This window comes from Stomoxys calcitrans, chromosome 1 (genome assembly GCF_963082655.1).
Source record: "Stomoxys calcitrans chromosome 1, idStoCalc2.1, whole genome shotgun sequence".
NCBI lineage: Eukaryota > Metazoa > Arthropoda > Insecta > Diptera > Muscidae > Stomoxys > Stomoxys calcitrans.
This window is the reverse complement of record NC_081552.1, coordinates 52,028,449-52,049,414: the sequence shown is the minus strand read 5'-3', so window position 1 is coordinate 52,049,414 and position 20,966 is coordinate 52,028,449. Positions and strand designations below refer to the sequence as shown.

Below are 20,966 nucleotides of genomic sequence, written 5' to 3'. Positions count from 1 at the left end.
TATACTTTTTTTACACATTTTTTCTAAAGCAAGCTAAAAATAACAGCTGATAACTGACAGAAGAAAGAATGCAATTACAGAGTCCAAGCTGCGAAAAAATTTGTCAACGCCGACTATATGAAAAATCCGCAATTACTTTTTGGGCAACCCAATATAAATGCATTGGAAAAAGTACAGCTAATAAGCAGGATTGTCGAGCTTGATTAATGTGGTAATTGTATCATAGATGCGTTTTCGCAATTAATACGATTCAAATACAACATACCAACGCACGACCCTTGAAGCCATCACACCTAATATGGTTGAAAAGTCTTCTAACCAAAGACGAAACGCGTCCCATAGTGGTTGGTGTGTGGATCATTGAGCTCGTCTCGAAAGAGAAACAAACAAAAATTGTAAAATTTTACTGATCTCGCCCTAACAGGCAAAAACTTGAAAACGTTTTTTTAATGTTTATACCCACAACCACAGGATCGTTGTAAAATTCTAAGACGATTTAACAAAATGTCCGCGCGTCTGTCTGTCTGTCCATCCGGCTGTTGTAATCACTATAAAGCCTTCAAAAATTTATATGTTGAGCTGAAATTTGTCACAGATACGTCTTTTTTATGCACTCTGGTTAAGTTCTTAAACGGGCCAAATCGGACTATATTTGAATATAGCTGCCTATAGACCGATCTCCCGATAAAGCGAGATCCGACTCAAATATAGCTGCCATATAGACCGTCTGCCGATAAAGGCTCTGAAGCCCATAAAAGCCTTATTTTTTATCCGTTTTTGGTGAAATTTGAAACAGTGAGTAGTTTTAGGCCTCCCAACATCCGACCCAAATATTTTTCAAATCGGACTATCTGACCGATCTGCCAATAAAGGGTCTGAAGCCCATAAAAGCTGCATTTATTACCCGATTGTGCTGGATAGGACACAGTGACTTGTATTAAGCCTCCCGTCATCCAACAAGCATAAGGTTCAGATCAGATTATATTGTAATTTGATATAGCTTTCATATAGACCGATCTTTCAATTAACGATCTTAATCCCATAAAAAGCGGATTTGTTTCCCCATTTCGCTGAAACTGTGACTTGTATAAGAGTTCTTGAGACTTGAGGTCTCGTGACCTCAATCAAATATGATCCACACCAGCCCCGATTTGCATATTACAATGGGTATGGTAGTGGAGTTGTTATATTGGGTTGCCTAAAAAGTAATTGCGGATTTTTTAAAAGAAAGTAAATGCATTTTTAATAAAACTTAGAATGAACTTTAATCAAATATATAATTGCCATTTTGTTCGATAACCTTTTGCCATCTTCCTGGCAAATTTAGTATTCCACGCTCATAGAACTTCTGGCCTTTATCTGCAAAAAACTGAAGCAAGTGCGATTTTATAGCCTCATCATTGCCGAAAGTTTTACCATTTAAGGAGTTCTGTAAAGATCGAAATAAATGGTAGTCTGATGGTGCAAGGTCAGGGCTATTTGGTGGATGCATCAAAAGTTCCCAGCCAAGCTCTCTCAGTTTTTGGCGAGTGACCAAAGATGTGTGCGGTCTAGCGTTGTCCTGGTGGAATATGACACCTTTACGATTGACCAATTCTGGTCGCTTCTCCTTGATGGCTGTATTCAATTTGTCCAATTGTTGACAATTGTTGATTCGGTTTGTTAAATGAATTTCTTTCAATACATGTGGTAAAAATGCAAATTTTGCCCATGAACATTCCACTAAGGAACAGGGGCAAACTTTTCACATATCAATGAGTGCTGTCCGATTCAAGTTAAAGCTCAATGATAAGGGACCTCCTTTTTAAAGCCGAGTCCGAACGGCGAGCCGCAGTGCGACACCTCTTTGGAGAGAAGTTTCACATGGCATAGTACCTCACAAATGTCGCCAGCATTAGAAGGGGAAAACCACCGCTGAAAATTTTTTCTGATGATCTCGCCAGGATTCGAACCCAGGCGTTCAGCGTCATAGGCGGGACATGCTAACCTCTGCGCTACGGTGGCCTCCATGTGGTACCCATATTAAAATTGACGCCAAACAAACAAATGTAAACAAAATTTCGCGCACTTTTTTTCTAAAGCAAGCTAAAAGTAACAGCTGATAACTGACAGAAGAAAGAATGCAATTACAGAGTCACAAGCCGTTGAAAAAATTTGTCAACGCCGACTATATTACTACTATATTACCGACAATTACTTTTTGGGCAACCCAATAAAAGAAGATTGTTAATTTAACCATGTTGGTGAGTATCCAAAGTTTGGCACGGCTTAACTTAACACGTTTTTATTTATTTCAGTTTCATTTTGCATTTTAAATTTCAAGTATCAAATTTTTAAGTGTTAAAAATTTGGTAATGCTTAAGTTTATTCGAGAGCTTTACCATATATGAGAGCTTGCTAACCCATAGACAAAAGGTGGTTTTATGACGGATCCTCCTTTTTTATACCCACCACCGAAGGATGAGGGTATATTCATTTTGTCATTCCGTTTGCAACACATCGAAATATCCATTTCCGACCCTATAAAGTATATATATTCTTGATCAGCGTAAAAATCTAAGACGATCTAGACATGTCCGTCCGTCTATCCGTCTGTCTGTTGAAATCACGCTGCAGTCTTTAAAAATAGAGATATTGAGCTGAAATTTTGCACAGACTCTTTTTTTGTCCATAAGCAGGTTAAGTTCGAAGATGGGCTATATCGGACTATATCTTGATATAGCCCCCATATAGACCGATCCGCCGATTTAGGGTCATAGGCCCATAATAGCCTCATTTATTACCCGATTTTGGTGAAATTTGAAACAGGGAATTGCGTTACGTCCTTCGACATCCTTCGTCAATTTGGCCCAGATCGGTCCAAATTTGGATATAGCTGCCATATTGACCGATCCTCCGATTTAGAGTCTTAGGCCCATAAAAGCCACCTTTATTATCCGATTTTGCTGAAATTTTGGACAGTGACTTGTGCTAGACCCTTCGACATCCTTCGTCAATTTGGCCCAGATCGGTCCAAATTTGGATATAGCTGCTATATAGACGGATCCTCCGATTTAGGGTCTTAGGCCCATAAAAGCCACATTTATTATCCGATTTTGTTGAAATTTGGGACAGTGAGTTGTGTAAGACCCTTCGACATATTTCGTCAATTTTACCCAAATCGGTCCAGATTTGGATATAGCTGCCATATAGACCGATCCTCAGATTTATGGTCTTAGGCCCATTAAAGCCCCATTTATTATCCGATTTTGCTGAAATTTGGGTCAGTGAGTTGCCTTAGACCCTTCGACATCTTTCTTCAATTTGCCACTGATCGGTTCAGATTTGGATATAGCTGCCATATAGACCGATCTTCAAATGTAGGGTCTAAGGCCCTTAAAAGCCACATTTATTATCCGATTTTGCTATAATTTGAGACAGTGAGTTGTGTTAGGCCCTACAACGTCCTTCGTCAATTTGGTTCAGATCGGTTCACATTTGGATATAGCTGCCATATAGACCGATCCTCCGATTTAGGGTCATAGTCCCATAAAAGCTATATTTATTATCCGATTTTGCTGAAATTTGGGACATTGCGTTGTCTTAGGCCCTCCGACGTCCTCCGTGAATTTGGCTCAGATCGGTCAAGATTTGGATATAGCTACCATATAGACCGATCCTCCGATTTGGGGTCTTAGGCCCATAAAACACGCATTTATAGTCCGATGTCGCCGAAATTTGGGACAGTGAGTTAAGTTAAGCCACTTGACATACTTCTGCATTATCGCACTGATCGGTCTAGATTTGGATATAGCTGCCATGTAGACCGATCTCTCGGTTTTAGGTTTTGGGGCCATAAAAAGCGCATTTATTGTCCGATGTTGCCGAAATTTGGGACAAAGAGTTAAGTTAAGCGCCTCCACATATTTCTGCTATGGGACATAAGGTATGAGTTTTGCACCGCATTTTGACGGAAGGTGGTTTACATATATACCCGAGGTAGTGGGTATCCAAAGTTCGGCCCGGCCGAACTTAACGTCTTTTTAGTTGTTTACTTTCAAGGGCAGTAGTGTGGTTATAGATGGCAAAAGGAGCGACAAACGAATATGATTTATCTCAGGATTGCATCACCACTGCAAGTTTTCCCAAGGGAACAAAGATATTTTTTGAACTACATTTTTGCGTTTTGGTTAATAAAACTCTTTTCATTAAATTTTCATAAAAATTTCTTGATATATTTTTTTCTTTATGCATTTTGTTTTAAATAACTTATAATTAGTTAACACATATTTAAGCATATTAAGTATACGTTTCATTTACATACATACAAGTATAATAGAATTGAGTATAAAATAAATAATTTAAGTAGTTGTTCATAATTTGGGGGGAAAAAAGTTGCCCCAAATATTGATGACGCGATTAATCACAGTTTAAGACTAAAATATTATTTGGCCACATATACACTTACAGAATGAGCAATGACAAATCGTTGTAAAAAATTAAAAAAAAAACAACAAATCAATGATAATGAGCAGTAACATTCGATTGAGTTTAGAAATAATGAACAATGTTGTCTTTTTATATCACAGTCTTGCGGATAGATTTAGTTTGGGTTAAAAATACCCCAAACAAAATCGAAAAAAATACAAATTTAAGTAGAACTTGTGCTTTGTTTTAGAGGCAATTGGTTCACTTAGAATTTTTGTGATTGGTTTTGGGAGATTTCTCCGAAGACTGATATATTTGCACAGGTTTTTCATGGACCAGGCTAATACTTGTCAAACTGTGAGGCTGATGATGGCTGGCATGGCTTATGCCAGCTGCCATTGATTCCTGGTAGGAGGGTAGAGAAGCCATAATCAAGGCAGAGGGAGATTTGTGTATGGCTTCACTCAGCAAAGGTGTGGAGGCTTCAGAGGGCGTCACCCGGTCTGAGCCATTATTAGGGCTACTGCCTGGAGGGCTATTGGGGCTTTCGTTGGGCTTTTCTTTGCTATTGAAAATTTCGAAAACACTGGGATGCACTATAAGACACGATTGGGGATTTTTGCGCAGCAACTCCAAGGCAGCCTCATATGAGGGCAGACCGGAAACCAAGGTATACTCAGGCACAGGATCTTCAATATCCAAATTAATTTTCACATTATCCTCCTCTTCATTTTGGGTCATTGTGGTGCGATCTGTAAGCAAAATAAACAAAATAAGGAAAAGGGGGTTAATTAATTTACTAACAAAATTATAGCTCTCTTAATCTTCCACCAGATTTCTCAAATATTTGTGCTTTTTATGATTTGGATGTTTGGGAGGTTTTATTTTAGGGGTTTTAGATTACCATGCAAATATTTGCACTTTTTTCTCTCCAAGGCCTGCAAAATATTTACTCAGTCGCCTGGGTTTTTGTTTGAGAGTAGAGCATCTGGGGAAATGTCTGCTTAGCAGGGTGACAGCTGTCATTGTTTTTAAGACTTTTGCAGCTGAAAGTGGGTAGAGGTAATAACGCAGCGTATGTGTGCATGTTCAGCATTTGCATTTTGTGTCGTAGTTTTCCATTTGAGATTAAAAAGAAATGTTTGTTATTTTGATTTCTGCCATTAAATTTATGTGTTTTAACATTTTCATATCAGCAACAATTGCTAATCGAGGCGAATTTGTTTGTTTGACCTTTTTTGCGTTGATATGCACGTTTAATTGTGACCGATAACTTTCTTGCCATAGAACGTAATTTCCCCCAAAATATCATAAAAACACGGAGCATTGACATTTAATTGACTGCTTTATATACAAACTCCATCATATAGAGGAAGTCATTGAAATGTAAGGAAGCTTTACCCATGGCATATAAAGATAATTTTGTGATTACCAAGTTATTGTGCAAAAAAAGATAAATATTTGGGGGAAAGAAAAACAAACGAAGGGCAAACTCAAGGATATAAATCACAACAAGTAAAAGCGTGCTAAGTTCGGCCGGGCCGAATCTTATATACCCTCCACCATGGATCGCATTTGTCGAGTTTTTTTCCCGGCATCTCTTCTTAGGCAAAAAAGGATATAAGAAAAGAGTTGCTCTGCTATTAAAACGATATCAAGATATGGTCCGGTTCGGACCACAATTAAATTATATGTTGGAGACCTGTGTAAAATTTCAGCCAATTCGTATAAGAATTGAGCCCAATGGGACTCACGAAGTAAAATAGAGAGAACGATTTATATGGGATCTGTATCGGGCTATAGACCGATTCAGACCATAATAAACACGTTTGTTGATGGTCATGAGAGGATCCATCGTACAAAATTTCAGGCATGTCGGATAATAATTGCGACCTCTAGGGGTCAAGAAGTCAAGATCCCAGATCGGTTTATATGGCAGCTATATCAGGTTATGAACCGATTTGAACCTTATTTGACACAGTTGTTGAAAGTAAAAATAAAATACGTCATGCAAAATTTCAGCCAAATCGGATAGGAATTGCGCCCTCCAGAAGCTCAAGAAATCAAATCCCCAGATCTGTTTATATGACAGCTATATCAGGTTATGAACCGATTTGAACCATACTTCGCACAGTTGTTGGATATCATAACGAAATACTTCGTGCAAAAATTCATTCAAATCGGATAAGAATTGTGCCCTCTAGAGGGTCAAGAAGTCAAGACCCAAGATCGGTTTATATGGTAGCTATTACAGGTTATGGACCGATTTAAACCATACTTGGCACAGTTGTTGGGTATCATAACAAAACACGTCGTGCGAAATTCCATTCCAATCAGATAAGAATTGCGCCCTCTAAAGGGTCAAGAAGTCAAGACCCAAGATCGGTTTATATGGTAGCTATATCAGGTTATGGACCGATTTGAACCATACTTGGCACAGTTGTTGGATATCATAATAAAACACGTCGTGCAAAATTTCATTTCAATCGGATAAGAATTGCGCACTCTAGAGGCTCAAGAAGTCAAGACCCAAGATCGGTTTATATGGCAGCTATATCAGGTTATGAACCGATTTGAACCATACTTGGCACAGTTGTTGGATATCATAGCAAAACACGTCATGCAAAATTTCATTCCAATCGAATAAGAATTGCGCACTCTAGAGGCTCAAAAAGTCAAGACCCAAGATCGGTTTATATGGCAGCTATATCAAAACATGGACCGATATGGCCCATTTACAATACCAACCGACCTACACTAATAAGAAGTATTTGTGCAAAATTTCAAGCGAAAGTTAGCGTGCTTTCGACAGACAGACGGACGGACGGACGGACGGACGGACAGACGGACGGACATGGCTAGATCGACATAAAATTTCACGACGATCAAGAATATATATACTTTATGGGGTCTCAGACTAATATTTCGAGTAGTTACAAACAGAATGACGAAATTAGTATACCCCCCATCTTATGGTGGAGGGTATAAAAAAGTATGCATGTAAGCTTTGTTGACACATCAAATAACCTTGAATTATTATACCCTCCACCATAAGATGGGGGGTATACTAATTTCGTCATTCTGTTTGTAACTACTCGAAATATTCGTCTGAGACCCCATAAAGTATATATATTCTTGATCGTCGTGACATTTTATGTCGATCTAGCCATGTCCGTCCGTCTGTCCGTCCGTCCGTCCGTCCGTCCGTCCGTCCGTCCGTCCGTCTGTCTGTCGAAAGCACGCTAACTTCCGAAGGAGTAAAGCTAGCCGCTTGAAATTTTGCACAAATACTTCTTATTAGTGTAGGTCGGTTGGTATTGTAAATGGGCCATATCGGTCCATGTTTTGATATAGCTGCCATATAAACCGATCTTGGGTCTTGACTTCTTGAGCCTGTAGAGTGCGCAATTCTTATCCGATTGGAACGAAATTTTGCATGACGTGTTTTGCTATGATATCCAACAACTGTGCCAAGTATGGTTCAAATCGGACCATAACCTGATATAGCTGCCATATAAACCGATCTTGGGTCTTGACTTCTTGAGCCTCTAGCGTGCGCAATTCTTATCCGATTGGAATGAAATTTTGCACTACGTGTTTTGTTATGATATCCAACAACTGTGCCAAGTATGGTTCAAATCGGTCCATAACCTGATATAGCTGCCATATAAACAGATCTTGGGTCTTGACTTCTTGAGCCTCTAGAGTGCGCAATTCTAATCCGATTGGAATGAAATTTTGCACGACGTGTTTTCTTATTATATCCAACAACAGTGCCAAGTATGGTTCAAATCGGTCCATAACCTGATATAGCTACCATATAAACCGATCTTGGGTCTTGACTTCTTGAGCCTCTAGAGTGCGCAATTCTTATCCGATTGGAATGGAATTTCGCACGACGTGTTTTGTTATGATACCCAACAACTGTGTCAAGTATGGTTCAAATCAGTCCATAACCTGATATAGCTGCCATATAAACCGATCTTGGGTCTTGACTTCTTGACCCTCTAGAGGGCACAATTCTTATCCGATTTGAATGAATTTTTGCACGAAGTATTTCGTTATGATATCCAACAACTGTGCCAAGTATGGTTCAAATCGGTTCATAAACTGATATAGCTGTCATATAAACAGATCTGGGGATTTGATTTCTTGAGCTTCTAGAGGGCGCAATTCCTATCCGATTTGGCTGAAATTTTGCATGACGTATTTTATTTTTACTTTCAACAACTGGGTCAAATAAGGTTCAAATCGGTTCATAACCTGATATAGCTGCCATATAAACCGATCTGGGATCTTGACTTCTTGACCCCTAGAGGTCGCAATTATTATCCGATATGCCTGAAATTTTGTACGATGGATCCTCTCATGACCATCAACAAACGTGTTTATTATGGTCTGAATCGGTCTATAGCCCGATACAGATCCCATATAAATCGTTCTCTCTATTTTACTTCGTGAGCCCCAATGGGCGCAATTCTTAAACGAATTGGCTGAAATTTTACACAGGCCTCCAACATATAATTTAATTGTGGTCCGAAGCGGACCATATCTTGATATCGTTTTAATAGCAGAGTAACTCTTTTCTTATATACTTTTTTGCCTAAGAAGAGATGCCGGGAAAAGAACTTGACAAATGCGATCCATGGTGGAGGGTATATAAGATTCGGCCCGGCCGAACTTAGCACGCTTTTACTTGTTTTTTGAATAGTATTACCAAATTACACACCGGGTTCCTATGACATTAAGTGAGGGCATTCCCTTGTGTACAAAATTAGGAAAAACCAGTAAGGAAAGGCAAAAGTCGGGCGGAGCCCTACACCACCTAGTGTACGTAGTTTTTCATCTTACGGTAGAACAATCTCGAAATCTAATCAGACTTTAATTTTGCATACCTATTGAAATATCGAATAGAACCTTGTAAGATTTTCTTACGATAGAACAAAAATTGTGGATTTCTGCAGCCTTATCGGATAAAAGATATATATGGGAGCAATATATAAATCGGGGAAGTTATATAAAACATCTCACGCCCAATATTGTAGAGATCTGAGCAAAATTGTGGCTTCTACTGCTTTACGAGTTCATATCGGATGAAATATATATATATATATATATGGGAGATATATCTAAATCAGTATTCATATAAATGAAATTTTACGCACATATGAAAATGTCAAATACAACACCTCGTGCTAGATTTTTTAACGATAGGACCTAAATTGTAGCTTCTGCAGGTTTAAAACTCCATATCGGATGAAAGATATATATGGGAGGTATATCGAAATCTGCACCGATTTTCATGAAATTTTACACACATATTAGGACGTCAAATAAAACAACTCCTGCTAAATTTTGTAGAAATGACACCGAATTTGTGGCTGTTACATCCTTAAAATTCCATATCGGATGAAAGATACATATGGGAGCTATATCTGAATCAAGACCGATTGTAGACGTCAAATTAAACACTTCGTGCTAAATTTTGTAAAGATCGCAGCAAAATTTTGGCTTCTACAGCCTCAAAAGTCCTAATCGGATGAAAGATATATATGACAGCTATATCCAAATCTGAACCGATTTTCATGAAATTTTCCAAACATATTAGATATGTAGGGTATAATAATAAATTAATTTAATTAAATTAATATAAAGCAAGTAAGAGCGTACTAAGTTCGGCCGGGCCGAATCATATATACCCTCCATCATGGATATCATTTGTCGAGTTCTTTGCGCGGTATCTCTTTTTAGCAAACAAAGAACAATGAATAAGAACTGTTATGCTATTGGAGCTATATCAAGTTATAGTCCAATTCGGAACATAAATGAATTGTGAAGTCATTGTGTAATATTTCAGTTCATTCGGATAGAAATTGCACCTTGTTGGGGCTAAAGAAGCAAAATCGGAAGATCGGTTTATATGGGAGTTGTATCGATTCAGACCATATTTCGCATGTATGTTGAAGGTCATGGGAGACGCCGTTGTACACAATTTCAGCCAAATTGTAAAATAACTGCGCCCTCTAGAGGCTTAAGAAGCCAAGATCCCAGATCGGTTTATATGGCAGCTATATCAGGTTATCTACCGATTTGCGCCATGCTAAACACAGTTATTGGAAGTCATAACAAAACACGTCATGCAAAATTTCAGCCAAATCGGATGAGAATTGCGCCCTCTAGCGGCTCAAGAAATCAAGATCCAATATCGGTTTATATGGCACATGAATCCCAGAACTGCTATCAGGTTAACCTTTCGACCAAGTTTTGGAAAAAAATTTGATTTTGAATAAATAAAATCACCAACGGTAGCCAAATAATAAAGAAATTGGTCAATCACTGGTTTGGTAGCTATCCCTGTTATAAACGCCAATCAAAAAAACATGATCCTGAACGCACATAGTCAACAAAGAGGACTATTAAATAAAAAATAAGATAAGAAGTATTTGAGCAAAATTTCAGGCGGCTAGCTTTACTCTTCGAAAGTTAGCGCGCTTTCGACAGACAGGCAGACGGACATGTCTAGATCGACTTAAAATGTCATGACGATCGAGAGTATGTATTCTTTATGGGGTCTTAGACGAGTATATCGAGGAGTTACAAACAGAATGACGAAACTAGTATACCCCCATCCTATGGTGGAGGTTATACAAAAATAGATTAAATTCTAGAGTATAAAAAAAATTATTTCATCAAAATAAATTTAATAAATAAAAAATGGAAAATATATTTTAGAACCGAATAAATATAACTTCAAGAAACAAACGATCTATAAATAATTTAATTTTCTAAAAACTGCTAACTTAATTTTCATAAATAAAAAATACCACACCTAATTTAATGTTATATTTATGTTTTCGAAGCAAAATAAAACTTTCTTAATTAGCAACTTGACTTATGAATTTGGCTTTTGTCTAAGTTGTATTTTTAAAACAAAAACGCCGGTAACCGGTGATGGTAGAAAACATGTTTTAACACCTTTATTTGTGGTTTATTTTCTGCAATGACATTGCAATGGAATTTAGCGACTTGGTTGTGTGTGTGCAAGCTTTCCATTTATGACATACATATAGAAATAGAAATGCCAGTCAAATCTGTTTATTTATTTTTACTAAATTATGATAAACGGTATAGCATGTATCTTAATAGAACAATTTCAGGTTTAATTTTTGAAAGGTAATTAATCGGTGGCAATTGTTTAATATTAGTACTCTCATTCATATACAAACAACATATTTATTTACTTTTCTTTTGGATTAGAATTTGATTTATGGCACATTAAACTAGAACTAGGATTTAGAATGAAAATAATTTGTATTCAAAAAAAAAACTCCCTGCATATACTGCAAAATAAACATATCCACTATTATATATAGCCTTTGGGTTTCCAATAAAATATATAAAATTGGATATAATATTAAAACAGCAAGGAAAGGCAAAAGTCGGGCGGTGCCGACTGTATAAAAACCTACACCTACCCTTTAGGTACAAAGTTGCAGCTATATCTAATTCTGAACCAATTTAAGTGGACAACATGACAATATTATTGCAAATTAGCCAAAATCTGACGTACATATGGGAGCTACATCTATATCTACAATAAACCGATTTTGACCAAACTTCTTAGATATTGTGGTAGAAAGAATTGTGCACAATTTTGGCAATATTGGTCAATAATGCGCATGCAGTGACCCTAAAAGTGAGAATCCGGCAAAAAACATATATGGCAGCTATATATATATCTCCACCGATTTCTATAAAATTCAACAATATTAAAAAACATAAGAAAATCCTTCCGGCCAAATTTTGAGAGAATCCGAACATATATATGGGAGCTATATCTAAATCTGAATCGATTTTTAAAAAACTTCTTAGATACTGTGGTAGACGTCGGAGAAAGCGCTATACAAAATGTTGACAAGATTGGTCAATAAATGCGCTCCCAGTCACCATAGAAGTAAATAGCGGCCGATATATATATTGCCCGATTTCCATAAAATTCACCAGTAATGTCGAGAGTCAAGAGAAAAACCTTCCAGCTAAAATTTCAAGAGAATCGGGTAACAAATGCCAATTTTATTCCACTATTACTGCAAATTGGACGAACACATATATGAGAGCTATATCTAAATCTGAACAGATTTTTTTCAATTACAATAGGCTTTGTCTCTAGGTCAAAAAACTTGCCTGTACCAACTTCAAAGACGATCGGATAAAAACTGCGACCTATAGTTTTTACACAAATTAACATGGACAGACGGACATAGCTAAATCGAATCAGAAAGTGATTCTGACTCAATCGGTATATTAATCAATGGGTCTTCCTTCTGGGTGTTACAAACAAATGCCCTACGTTATAATACCCTGTACCACAGTAGTGGTGTAGGGAATATATTTAAGAAAAAATTCTGTTTGCGCTTTCTGTTTTTGGTTTTAAAATCTTTAAATCCATTGTTTAATGTTTTCTATTCAAAGAATAGTATACAAAAAAAAACACTTAAAAAGCATTTGACTGGTTTCCCGTATCACGATTTCATTTTCGACCGAGAAAAATCATCAGCGGAAGATGTCATATGGATCGTGGTGCTTTACAACCATTCCAACTAGAGTAAGTTGCAAAGCACACATCTGAATTTGAACAGGACTCTTTAAGACGACTTGATTCATAAGCGCAATAAAAAAACATAACAAATCTTACTTCCCTTATTCAAATCCAACTTATCCAACGATGCTAGTAGCAACAAACACAAACATCTTTTGCAGAACTATTTTGTTCTTCGCACGGATTCGCTAGCCTATGGGAAGAAACGTTTTTCCCCTTAAAATCTTTATTATACCCTCCACCATAGGATGCGGGGTATACTAATTTCATAACACTACTCGAAATATTCGACTGAGACCCCATAAAGTATATATATTCTTGATCGTCGCGACATTTTATGTCGATCTAGCCATGTCTGTCCGTCTGTCTGTCGAAAGCACGCTAACTTCCGAAGGAGTAAAGCTAGCCGCTTGAAGTTTTGCACAAATACTTCTTATTGGTGTAGGTCGGTTGGTATTGTAAATGGGTCATATTGGTCCATGTTTTGATATAGCTGCCATATAAACCGATCTTGGGTCTAGACTTCTTAAGCCTCTAGAGGGCACAATTCTTATCCGGTTTGAATGAATTTTTGCACGAAGTATTTTTTATTTTTTTATGATATCCAACGAATGTGCCAAGTATGGTTCAAATCGGTTCATAACCTGATATAGCTGTCATATAAACCGATCTTGGGTCTTGACTTCTTGAGCCTGTAGAGTGCGCAAATCTTATCCGATTGGATATCCAACTGTGCCAAGCAATATTGAGCCCCTTGAGCCTCTAGAGTGCGCAATTCTTATCCGATTGATATCCAACAACTGTGCCAAGTATGGTTCAAATCGGTTCATAACCTGATATAGCTGTCATATAAACAGATCTGGGGACTTGACTTCGTGAGCTTCTAGAAAGCGCAATTCTTATCCGATTTGGCTGAAATTTTGCAAGTCGTATTTTATTCTTACTTTCAACAACTGTGTCAAATAAGGTTCAAATCGGTTCATAACCTGATATAGCTGCCATATAAACCGATCTGGGATCTTGACTTCTTGAGCCTCTAGAGGTCGCAATTACTATCCGATTCGCCTGAAATTTTGTTCGACGGATCCTCTCATGATCATAGCCCGATACAGCTCCCATATAAATCGTTCTCTCTATTTTACTTCTTGAGCCCCCAAAGGTCGCAATTCTTATTCGAATGGGCTGAAATTTTACACAGGTCTCAAACATGTAATTTAATTGTGGGCACAGCTGAGCATGTATTTCTGGTTTACTACTTATAAATTTAAAACAAAAGTAATTTTTATAAAATAAAAACATGGTGATATCTTCTAATATATTAAAATTTTTAAATATGTGCGTACGTGTCTGCACACATTAAAAAATTGTTTTAATTTTCAACCTGATTTAAATTGATATGACTGTTCATCACTTCTGTCAGATATGACTATTGCTTTTTATTACATTAACACCCAAATTATTAGGTATACTAAATGAACTAATGAAATAAATAAGTTATTTATAAATGGCACGTTTTTAAAATTAGTATAATTAACTGTTGGAGAGATCAGTTATGTTCTGAATATTTAAACAAAAATTGCTAACTAGGCTTTTTCCATTGAGAAATTTCATACATGATATTAAAACTATGAATCTTTAGAAATTCCTAGAAGCACTCTTGTCCATAAAATAAGAAGATATTTAAAAAAAGCGAAATATTCATGAACTTTTAAAAATTTTATTGTTTTTACCATTAAACTTTTAATGAATAGAGAAAAAGTATGCATAATTCAAAAAATTAGATGCAGAATTAGCCAAAATAAGCAAAATCTTTACACCAGCATACGGAATTATGAAAAATTCTAAGATGAACTTTCGACCCCAAATCAAAATCTCAAACTAAAAACGATGAATAAAAAATTTCAAATTCTTTTTATATCCACAGCCATCACAGGATCCAGTCGCTCCAGCCATAGCTGCCCATCCGAAATCATAATGGTGTTTCAACAAATAATGACTATAAGCTAACCTTCTGCTGGCACATAACATTGTCGACGACTGCTACCTCGAATGGGACATATCGATTATTTTTTGGCTATAACTCTCATATCCATCAAAATGACTTCATTAGTTGCTGCCTTGAAGTCTCAATTTTGAACCATTTAATCTGAATTTTAGTACATCAAGTACATTTCTACAGGCCAACAGCAGCTCCATATTACAGCTCATATAGTTCCATCATAAGATACAGCCTCTACGTAAGCTATGACTTGATTTGACTTCTTGAGCCCTATAAGATTAAGTTTTGATCTAATTTGATTGAAATTTTGTACGAAAGGTACACTTTTAGCGCGCATTGTAGTATAGTGTTTTATATGGCCAATTTAACAAACACGTGTTTTCATATATGTTTCTGATTTGTGACAAATTTTTTGTTTCTTTATACCCTCCACCAAAGGATGGTGGTATACTAATCTAGGCATTCTGTTGGCAACACCTCGAAATAATTCGTCTAAGACCCCATAAAGTATATATACTCTTGATCGTCTCGAGGTTCTGAGTCGATCTAGCCATGTCCGTCTATCGAAATCACGATAGGAGTCGAACGGGTAAAGCTAGCCGCTTGCACTTTTGCACAGATTGCAAGTGGGATATATCGGTTCAGATTTAGATAACGTTCCCGTATAAACCGATCTCCCGATTTGACTCCTTGAGCCCCTAGACCCCGCAATTTTTGTCCGATTTGGCTGAAATTTTACAGATAGTGTACTGTTAAGACTTCCAACAACTGTGCCAAGTACGATCGAAATTGATATGGCTGATTTAGCTCCCATATAAACCGATCGCCCGATTTGACTTCTTGAGCCCTTAAAAGCCACATTTTTTGTCCGATTAGGCTGAAATTTGGCATGCTGTGTTTTGCTACGACTTCCAACAACTGTGCGAAATACGATCCAAATCAGTCTATAACCTGATACCCTTCCATGTAAGCCGGTCTCTCGATCATTCTTGTTCGGTTCATAGAAGCTTTAATTTTTGCTGGTTATGCAGAAGTTTGATATGTAGAAAAAAATTATTCCCTTCAACTAAATTTGTTTTGTATAAATTTCGGCAGAATCCAAGATTCGGCCCGACTGATCTTAACACGCTTTTACTTGTACAATTGATTTTTATTTATTTTGTTTTTTTTTTTTATTTTATTTTATTTTATTTTATTTTATTTTATTTTATTTTATTTTATTTTATTTTATTTTATTTTATTTTATTTTATTTTATTTTATTTTATTTTATTTTATTTTATTTTATTTTATTTTATTTTATTTTATTTTATTTTATTTTATTTTATTTTATTTTATTTTATTTTATTTTATTTTATTTTATTTTATTTTATTTTATTTTATTTTATTTTATTTTATTTTATTTTATTTTATTTTATTTTATTTTATTTTATTTTATTTTATTTTATTTTATTTTATTTTATTTTATTTTATTTTATTTTATTTTATTTTATTTTATTTTATTTTGTTTTATTTAATTTAATTTTATTTTATTTTATTTTATTTTATTTTGTTTTATTTTGTATTGTTTTGTTGTATTTTATTTGATGTTATTTTAATTTTGAATGCAATAAATTTTATATTTTAACTTATTGTTTGTTTAATATGTGCCTTAACAACTTGTCACTGCACTTCACCACAAACAAAAAATCGTGTTTCTAATATTTCATGACTTTGAATAAATTTTTTAGATATTTTATTGAGCTTCTATTTAATTTTATAAAAGGTTTTTAGTCATTTTATTTTCTATTTTCTCATTTTTCAAAAATATTTTTTTACTGAAATCATTGTAAAAACACTTCGGGTCGTTGCGTGTCATTTCACTTCCGTTTTTGGTCAACTTCAATGGCTTATGGCCTAATAAAAAAAAAATCATGGGGCCCATAACTTTTAATTTCTCTTGGTTAGTTTTGGTCATGGCAGGGCTTAAAGAATTTTAAACAGCTTGTCTAATATAATAAAAACAAATTTTGCACAAATATTCGTAGAAACCCTTATGGCTTTAAGCATTTTTCACTTTCTTTTTTTTTAAGTTATTTTCAATACTTACAATTTCTTTTCCACACACGAAACTGATGATATAGAAAACAGGAACAAAAGCAAAAGATCATGGATATCAAAATCAATATCAAGACAATGCCAATCCATACTTCATTCATGAGCTGATCATGTTCCACTATTTTTTGCAGCTCATCATAACTTTGGCTATCGATGACCACATGTTGAGGCGATAGCCCTACAAAATCCATATTGTCCGAGCCCAGGGCTTCAGCAGTGAGCAAAGGCGATGAGGAGGAGGATGACGATGAAGATGCTGAAGAAGCTAACGTATGGAGAGGCGCAGTTTGCAATTGTATGGAATTGATAATGGTAGCTCCTAATTTTTGCAAAAAATCACTGGTGGTGGTGGGCGTGTGACTGGGTATGACCGCTGAGGCATGAGCCGAGGTATCCAATCCAATGATAGATGGTGTTGAGGTCAAGGCTATGACGTTGGAGTTAGGGGTGGCGATGATCGGTGTATGGCTATTTTCCAAGATATGCTGGGCGTCTTGATCGAATTGCAGACCGTAATTTAATGAGCGTATTATTCTCTCCATGGTGGATTTTATAATTGTTTTTGTCTTTTGCTTGCCTTTGGTTATCTTTATCGGCAGACTTTCACTATAGGTATTTATTTATAATTATTTATTTTTTTTCTCTCTCTTATTTCTTTTATTTATCTTTCCTTTTGGGTATCTTTTTTTCTTCTTTTTATAACTGTAGTTAAATAAATAAAATTTTTTCTTCTTTTCTTGTATTGACTTTTTAATGTTTTACGCTGTTTAAGGCTGACGTATAAAAGAAATCATACGGAAACACACACAAAACAGGCTTTTTAAGGCGAGCAATGGTCAAAGGCACGTCTAGAGTCGCTAAATTCTCGTCATAAACTAAAGTCTGAGGCAGCAGATATTGCAAGCAAAAGATCGTTTATCAAGACAAAATAACAAAAACAATAGGGAGAGAGAGAGAGAGAGAGAGAGAGAGAGAAGTCATAAAGAGGCAGAGAGAATAAAAATAATTGAATCTGCCATTGTAAAAGATTAAAGCATTCTATGAATGCTCACTCTCTCAATCTCTAAAAATTCTCCTGCTCACTCTCTGCTTTTGCTTTTATGCTCAAAAAATGCTTTTTACCATTATTGTTTTTTGTTTTCCAAAACATGGAGTGCCAGCATTCTCTCTAGCAAACCAAATGGCTTACCAAAGGTTTATAAAACCAACCGGTATTCATTTGATGCTTGGTTACGCTCCGGCTAACATCTTGAGCTTCTTCCCATTTATTTAAATGTCAAGACAGCAAGACAACATTTTAACCCATACCCAAAACTCTCCCCTAATTTCAAAAGGCCTAAGGCTGGGAAATGATGTGCGCATGCGTAAAATGTAAATGCTCACGCATCATGGGCCTCTAATTGCCGTAAACAGCAACAAAGACCTTTGAGGGAAAAAAAAAACACCCTTAAAAATTCTCTCATTTCTCACGCACATGTTGTATGTCTTGCTAGGAGCCTTAGAGCCAACAATAGCATCTTCGTTTGAGCAAGGTTTTAGATTTCTTAGCCTCCATCTCTTATTACAAATGAGGATCCTTTCTATTTTCTGCAACCTCGTCCGTTGCATTAGTCCGTTTCTAAACCTACATATGTTCTGTAATTGTGTAGTGATGTAGGGGGGTTTTATCGTTTTAAAATGAAATCGTTCTGCTTATTGTCTTGAGGGATTTAATATTTCTTAGCTCTTTGTCTGAGTTTTAATTTCTCTTGTTACTGGACAATGGGATTTAATTGAGCGAAGGATCTTCTCTGGCTTTTGTCTCAATTGTTTTGCTATATTCTCCATGCGATTGATTCTTTGGTAAAATTATCATTATTTATGGCAAATGTTTGTCTATACCTATGGGTATATGAAGAAATGTTGGTTTTCCTTTGTTTAAAAAAGAAAATTTGCATTTGATTAGAATTTGAGACTTTTCGAAAAAATAAATAATAATTAAGAAATGAAAAAGAGCCTAAGAAAAGAAAGAAATAATCCATGGGCCATTAAAAAATTGTTCAAATTATATTTCTGTAGAATATTTTGTAAAAAAAATATTTTATGAGAATAAAACTTTCATTATGCTTTAATGTGCCGAAATTACCCTCCCCCTTACCCTAATTTTTAGAAACGCCAGATCTCGGAGATGGGTGGTGCGATTTAAGCGAAATTTTGTGTGCTCTCATGCAGTACCCTAAAAGTAAAAAAAGGCCGCCCCACCCTAAAACCTACCAAACATATATTTAGACCAATCACGACAATATGGGACTCAAATGAAAGGTGTTTAGAATAAGGAAAACTTATCTGATCTCCAATAGTCGGACCAAGTGTTTGGGGGACCACCCTAACCCCCAAAACACCCCTAAATCGGACATATTAACCGACCATGGCAATATGGGGCTCAAATAAAAGGTATTTGCGAGTAGAATACGAATCTAATATCCAAATGTAGGACCACGTTTCTGGGAGTCCACTCCTTCTCCAAAACACCCCCCAAACAGGACTTATTAACTGACCATGGGATTATGGGCCTTAAATAAAAGGTATTTGGGTGTAGAATTTGAATCTGATATCCAAGTATGGGACCAATTATTTGGGGGCCGTCTCTCCCCAAAAACATCCCCCAAAGGGGACAAATTTACGACCAAATCAATATGGGATATTTAACGACCATATCAATGTGGAGCTTAAATGAAAGGTATTGGGGGTAGAGCAAGAATTGATACCCACATTCCGGACCAATTTTTTGGGCTTAAATGAAAGGTATTGGGGGTAGAGCAAGAATTGATACCCACATTCCGGACCAATTTTTTGGGCGTCTACCCCCTTCCCAAGATACCCCACAAACAGCAATTTTTTAAGAACCATCGCAATATGGACCTCAAATAAAGGTATTTGGGAGTAGAATACGAATTTGATATCCAAATGTAGGACCATGTATTTAGGGCATCACCCCTTCCCCAAAACACCCCCCAAAGGGAAAAAATTTTCGACCATGCCAATATGTGGCTCAAATAAAAGGTATTTGAGTTTAGAAAACGAATTTGATAACCAACTTTGCGGCCATGTGTTCGGGGGACGCCTCATCGTGTAAACTTCCTAAACCGATGGCAATATGGGGTTTACATAAATAGTAATTGAAAGAAGAGAACGATGCTGATATTTTTTCAGGGCCAAGTATATGGGGGATCACCTCACACCCGAAAACACCCCTAAATCAGATATCGTGAGAATATCGGGCTGAAATAAAAGATTTAAATTGGAAGACCAATAAACATCATATGGGATTCAGATAAAGCCACTTATATTGTTGAACTGTATGTCAAGCGATATACCATTGTCGTAGCTTGGCATTTCACTGAAAGCGGGCCCAGGTCAGCTAGTTATATAACTAGCTGAACCGGGCCCGCTCCGCTGCGCCTTCTTTTACTTTATATGGAACAAAAATTTCCTTTTGAATATTTATTTTCGACAATTAAAGAGCTTTTTGTGAAATACCAAAATTGCAAATTTTGCCCATGAACACTCCACTAAGGAACAGGGGCAAGCTTCTCACATATCAACGAGTGCAGTCCGATTCAAGTTTAAGCGCAATCATAAGAATGGCATTGTACCTCACAAATGTTGCCAGCATTAGGATGGGAAAATACCATGCTACTAAAATAGTATATTAATATCGCTTGACTAACACTATAACAATGTAAGTGCCTTTATCTGAATGCCATATGATCTTTATTGGACTTCGAATTCGCTCGGAGGGTTTAGTGTCATTTAAGTTTCGATGTTTAATGTTCTCCATTCTTAAAAGGCTTTATTTCAACCCGATATTCTCATGATGTCCGGTT

At 36.2% G+C, this 20,966-nt stretch overlaps 1 protein-coding gene across 1 annotated transcript; it reads right to left on the bottom strand.

Annotated features, from left to right (window-relative positions):
- Nucleotides 1-4,245: 4,245 nt before the first annotated feature.
- Nucleotides 4,246-17,971, bottom strand: LOC106090367 (protein commissureless 2). The gene is made up of 2 exons (XM_013256530.2): nt 17,093-17,971; nt 4,246-5,159 (listed from the first exon to the last, which is right to left on the bottom strand). Exons 1-2 carry the CDS (start codon nt 17,640-17,642, stop codon nt 4,669-4,671), a joined length of 1,041 nt encoding a protein of 346 aa, XP_013111984.1. The 5' UTR covers nt 17,643-17,971; the 3' UTR covers nt 4,246-4,668.
- Between the last annotated feature and the right edge of the window lie 2,995 nt (nt 17,972-20,966).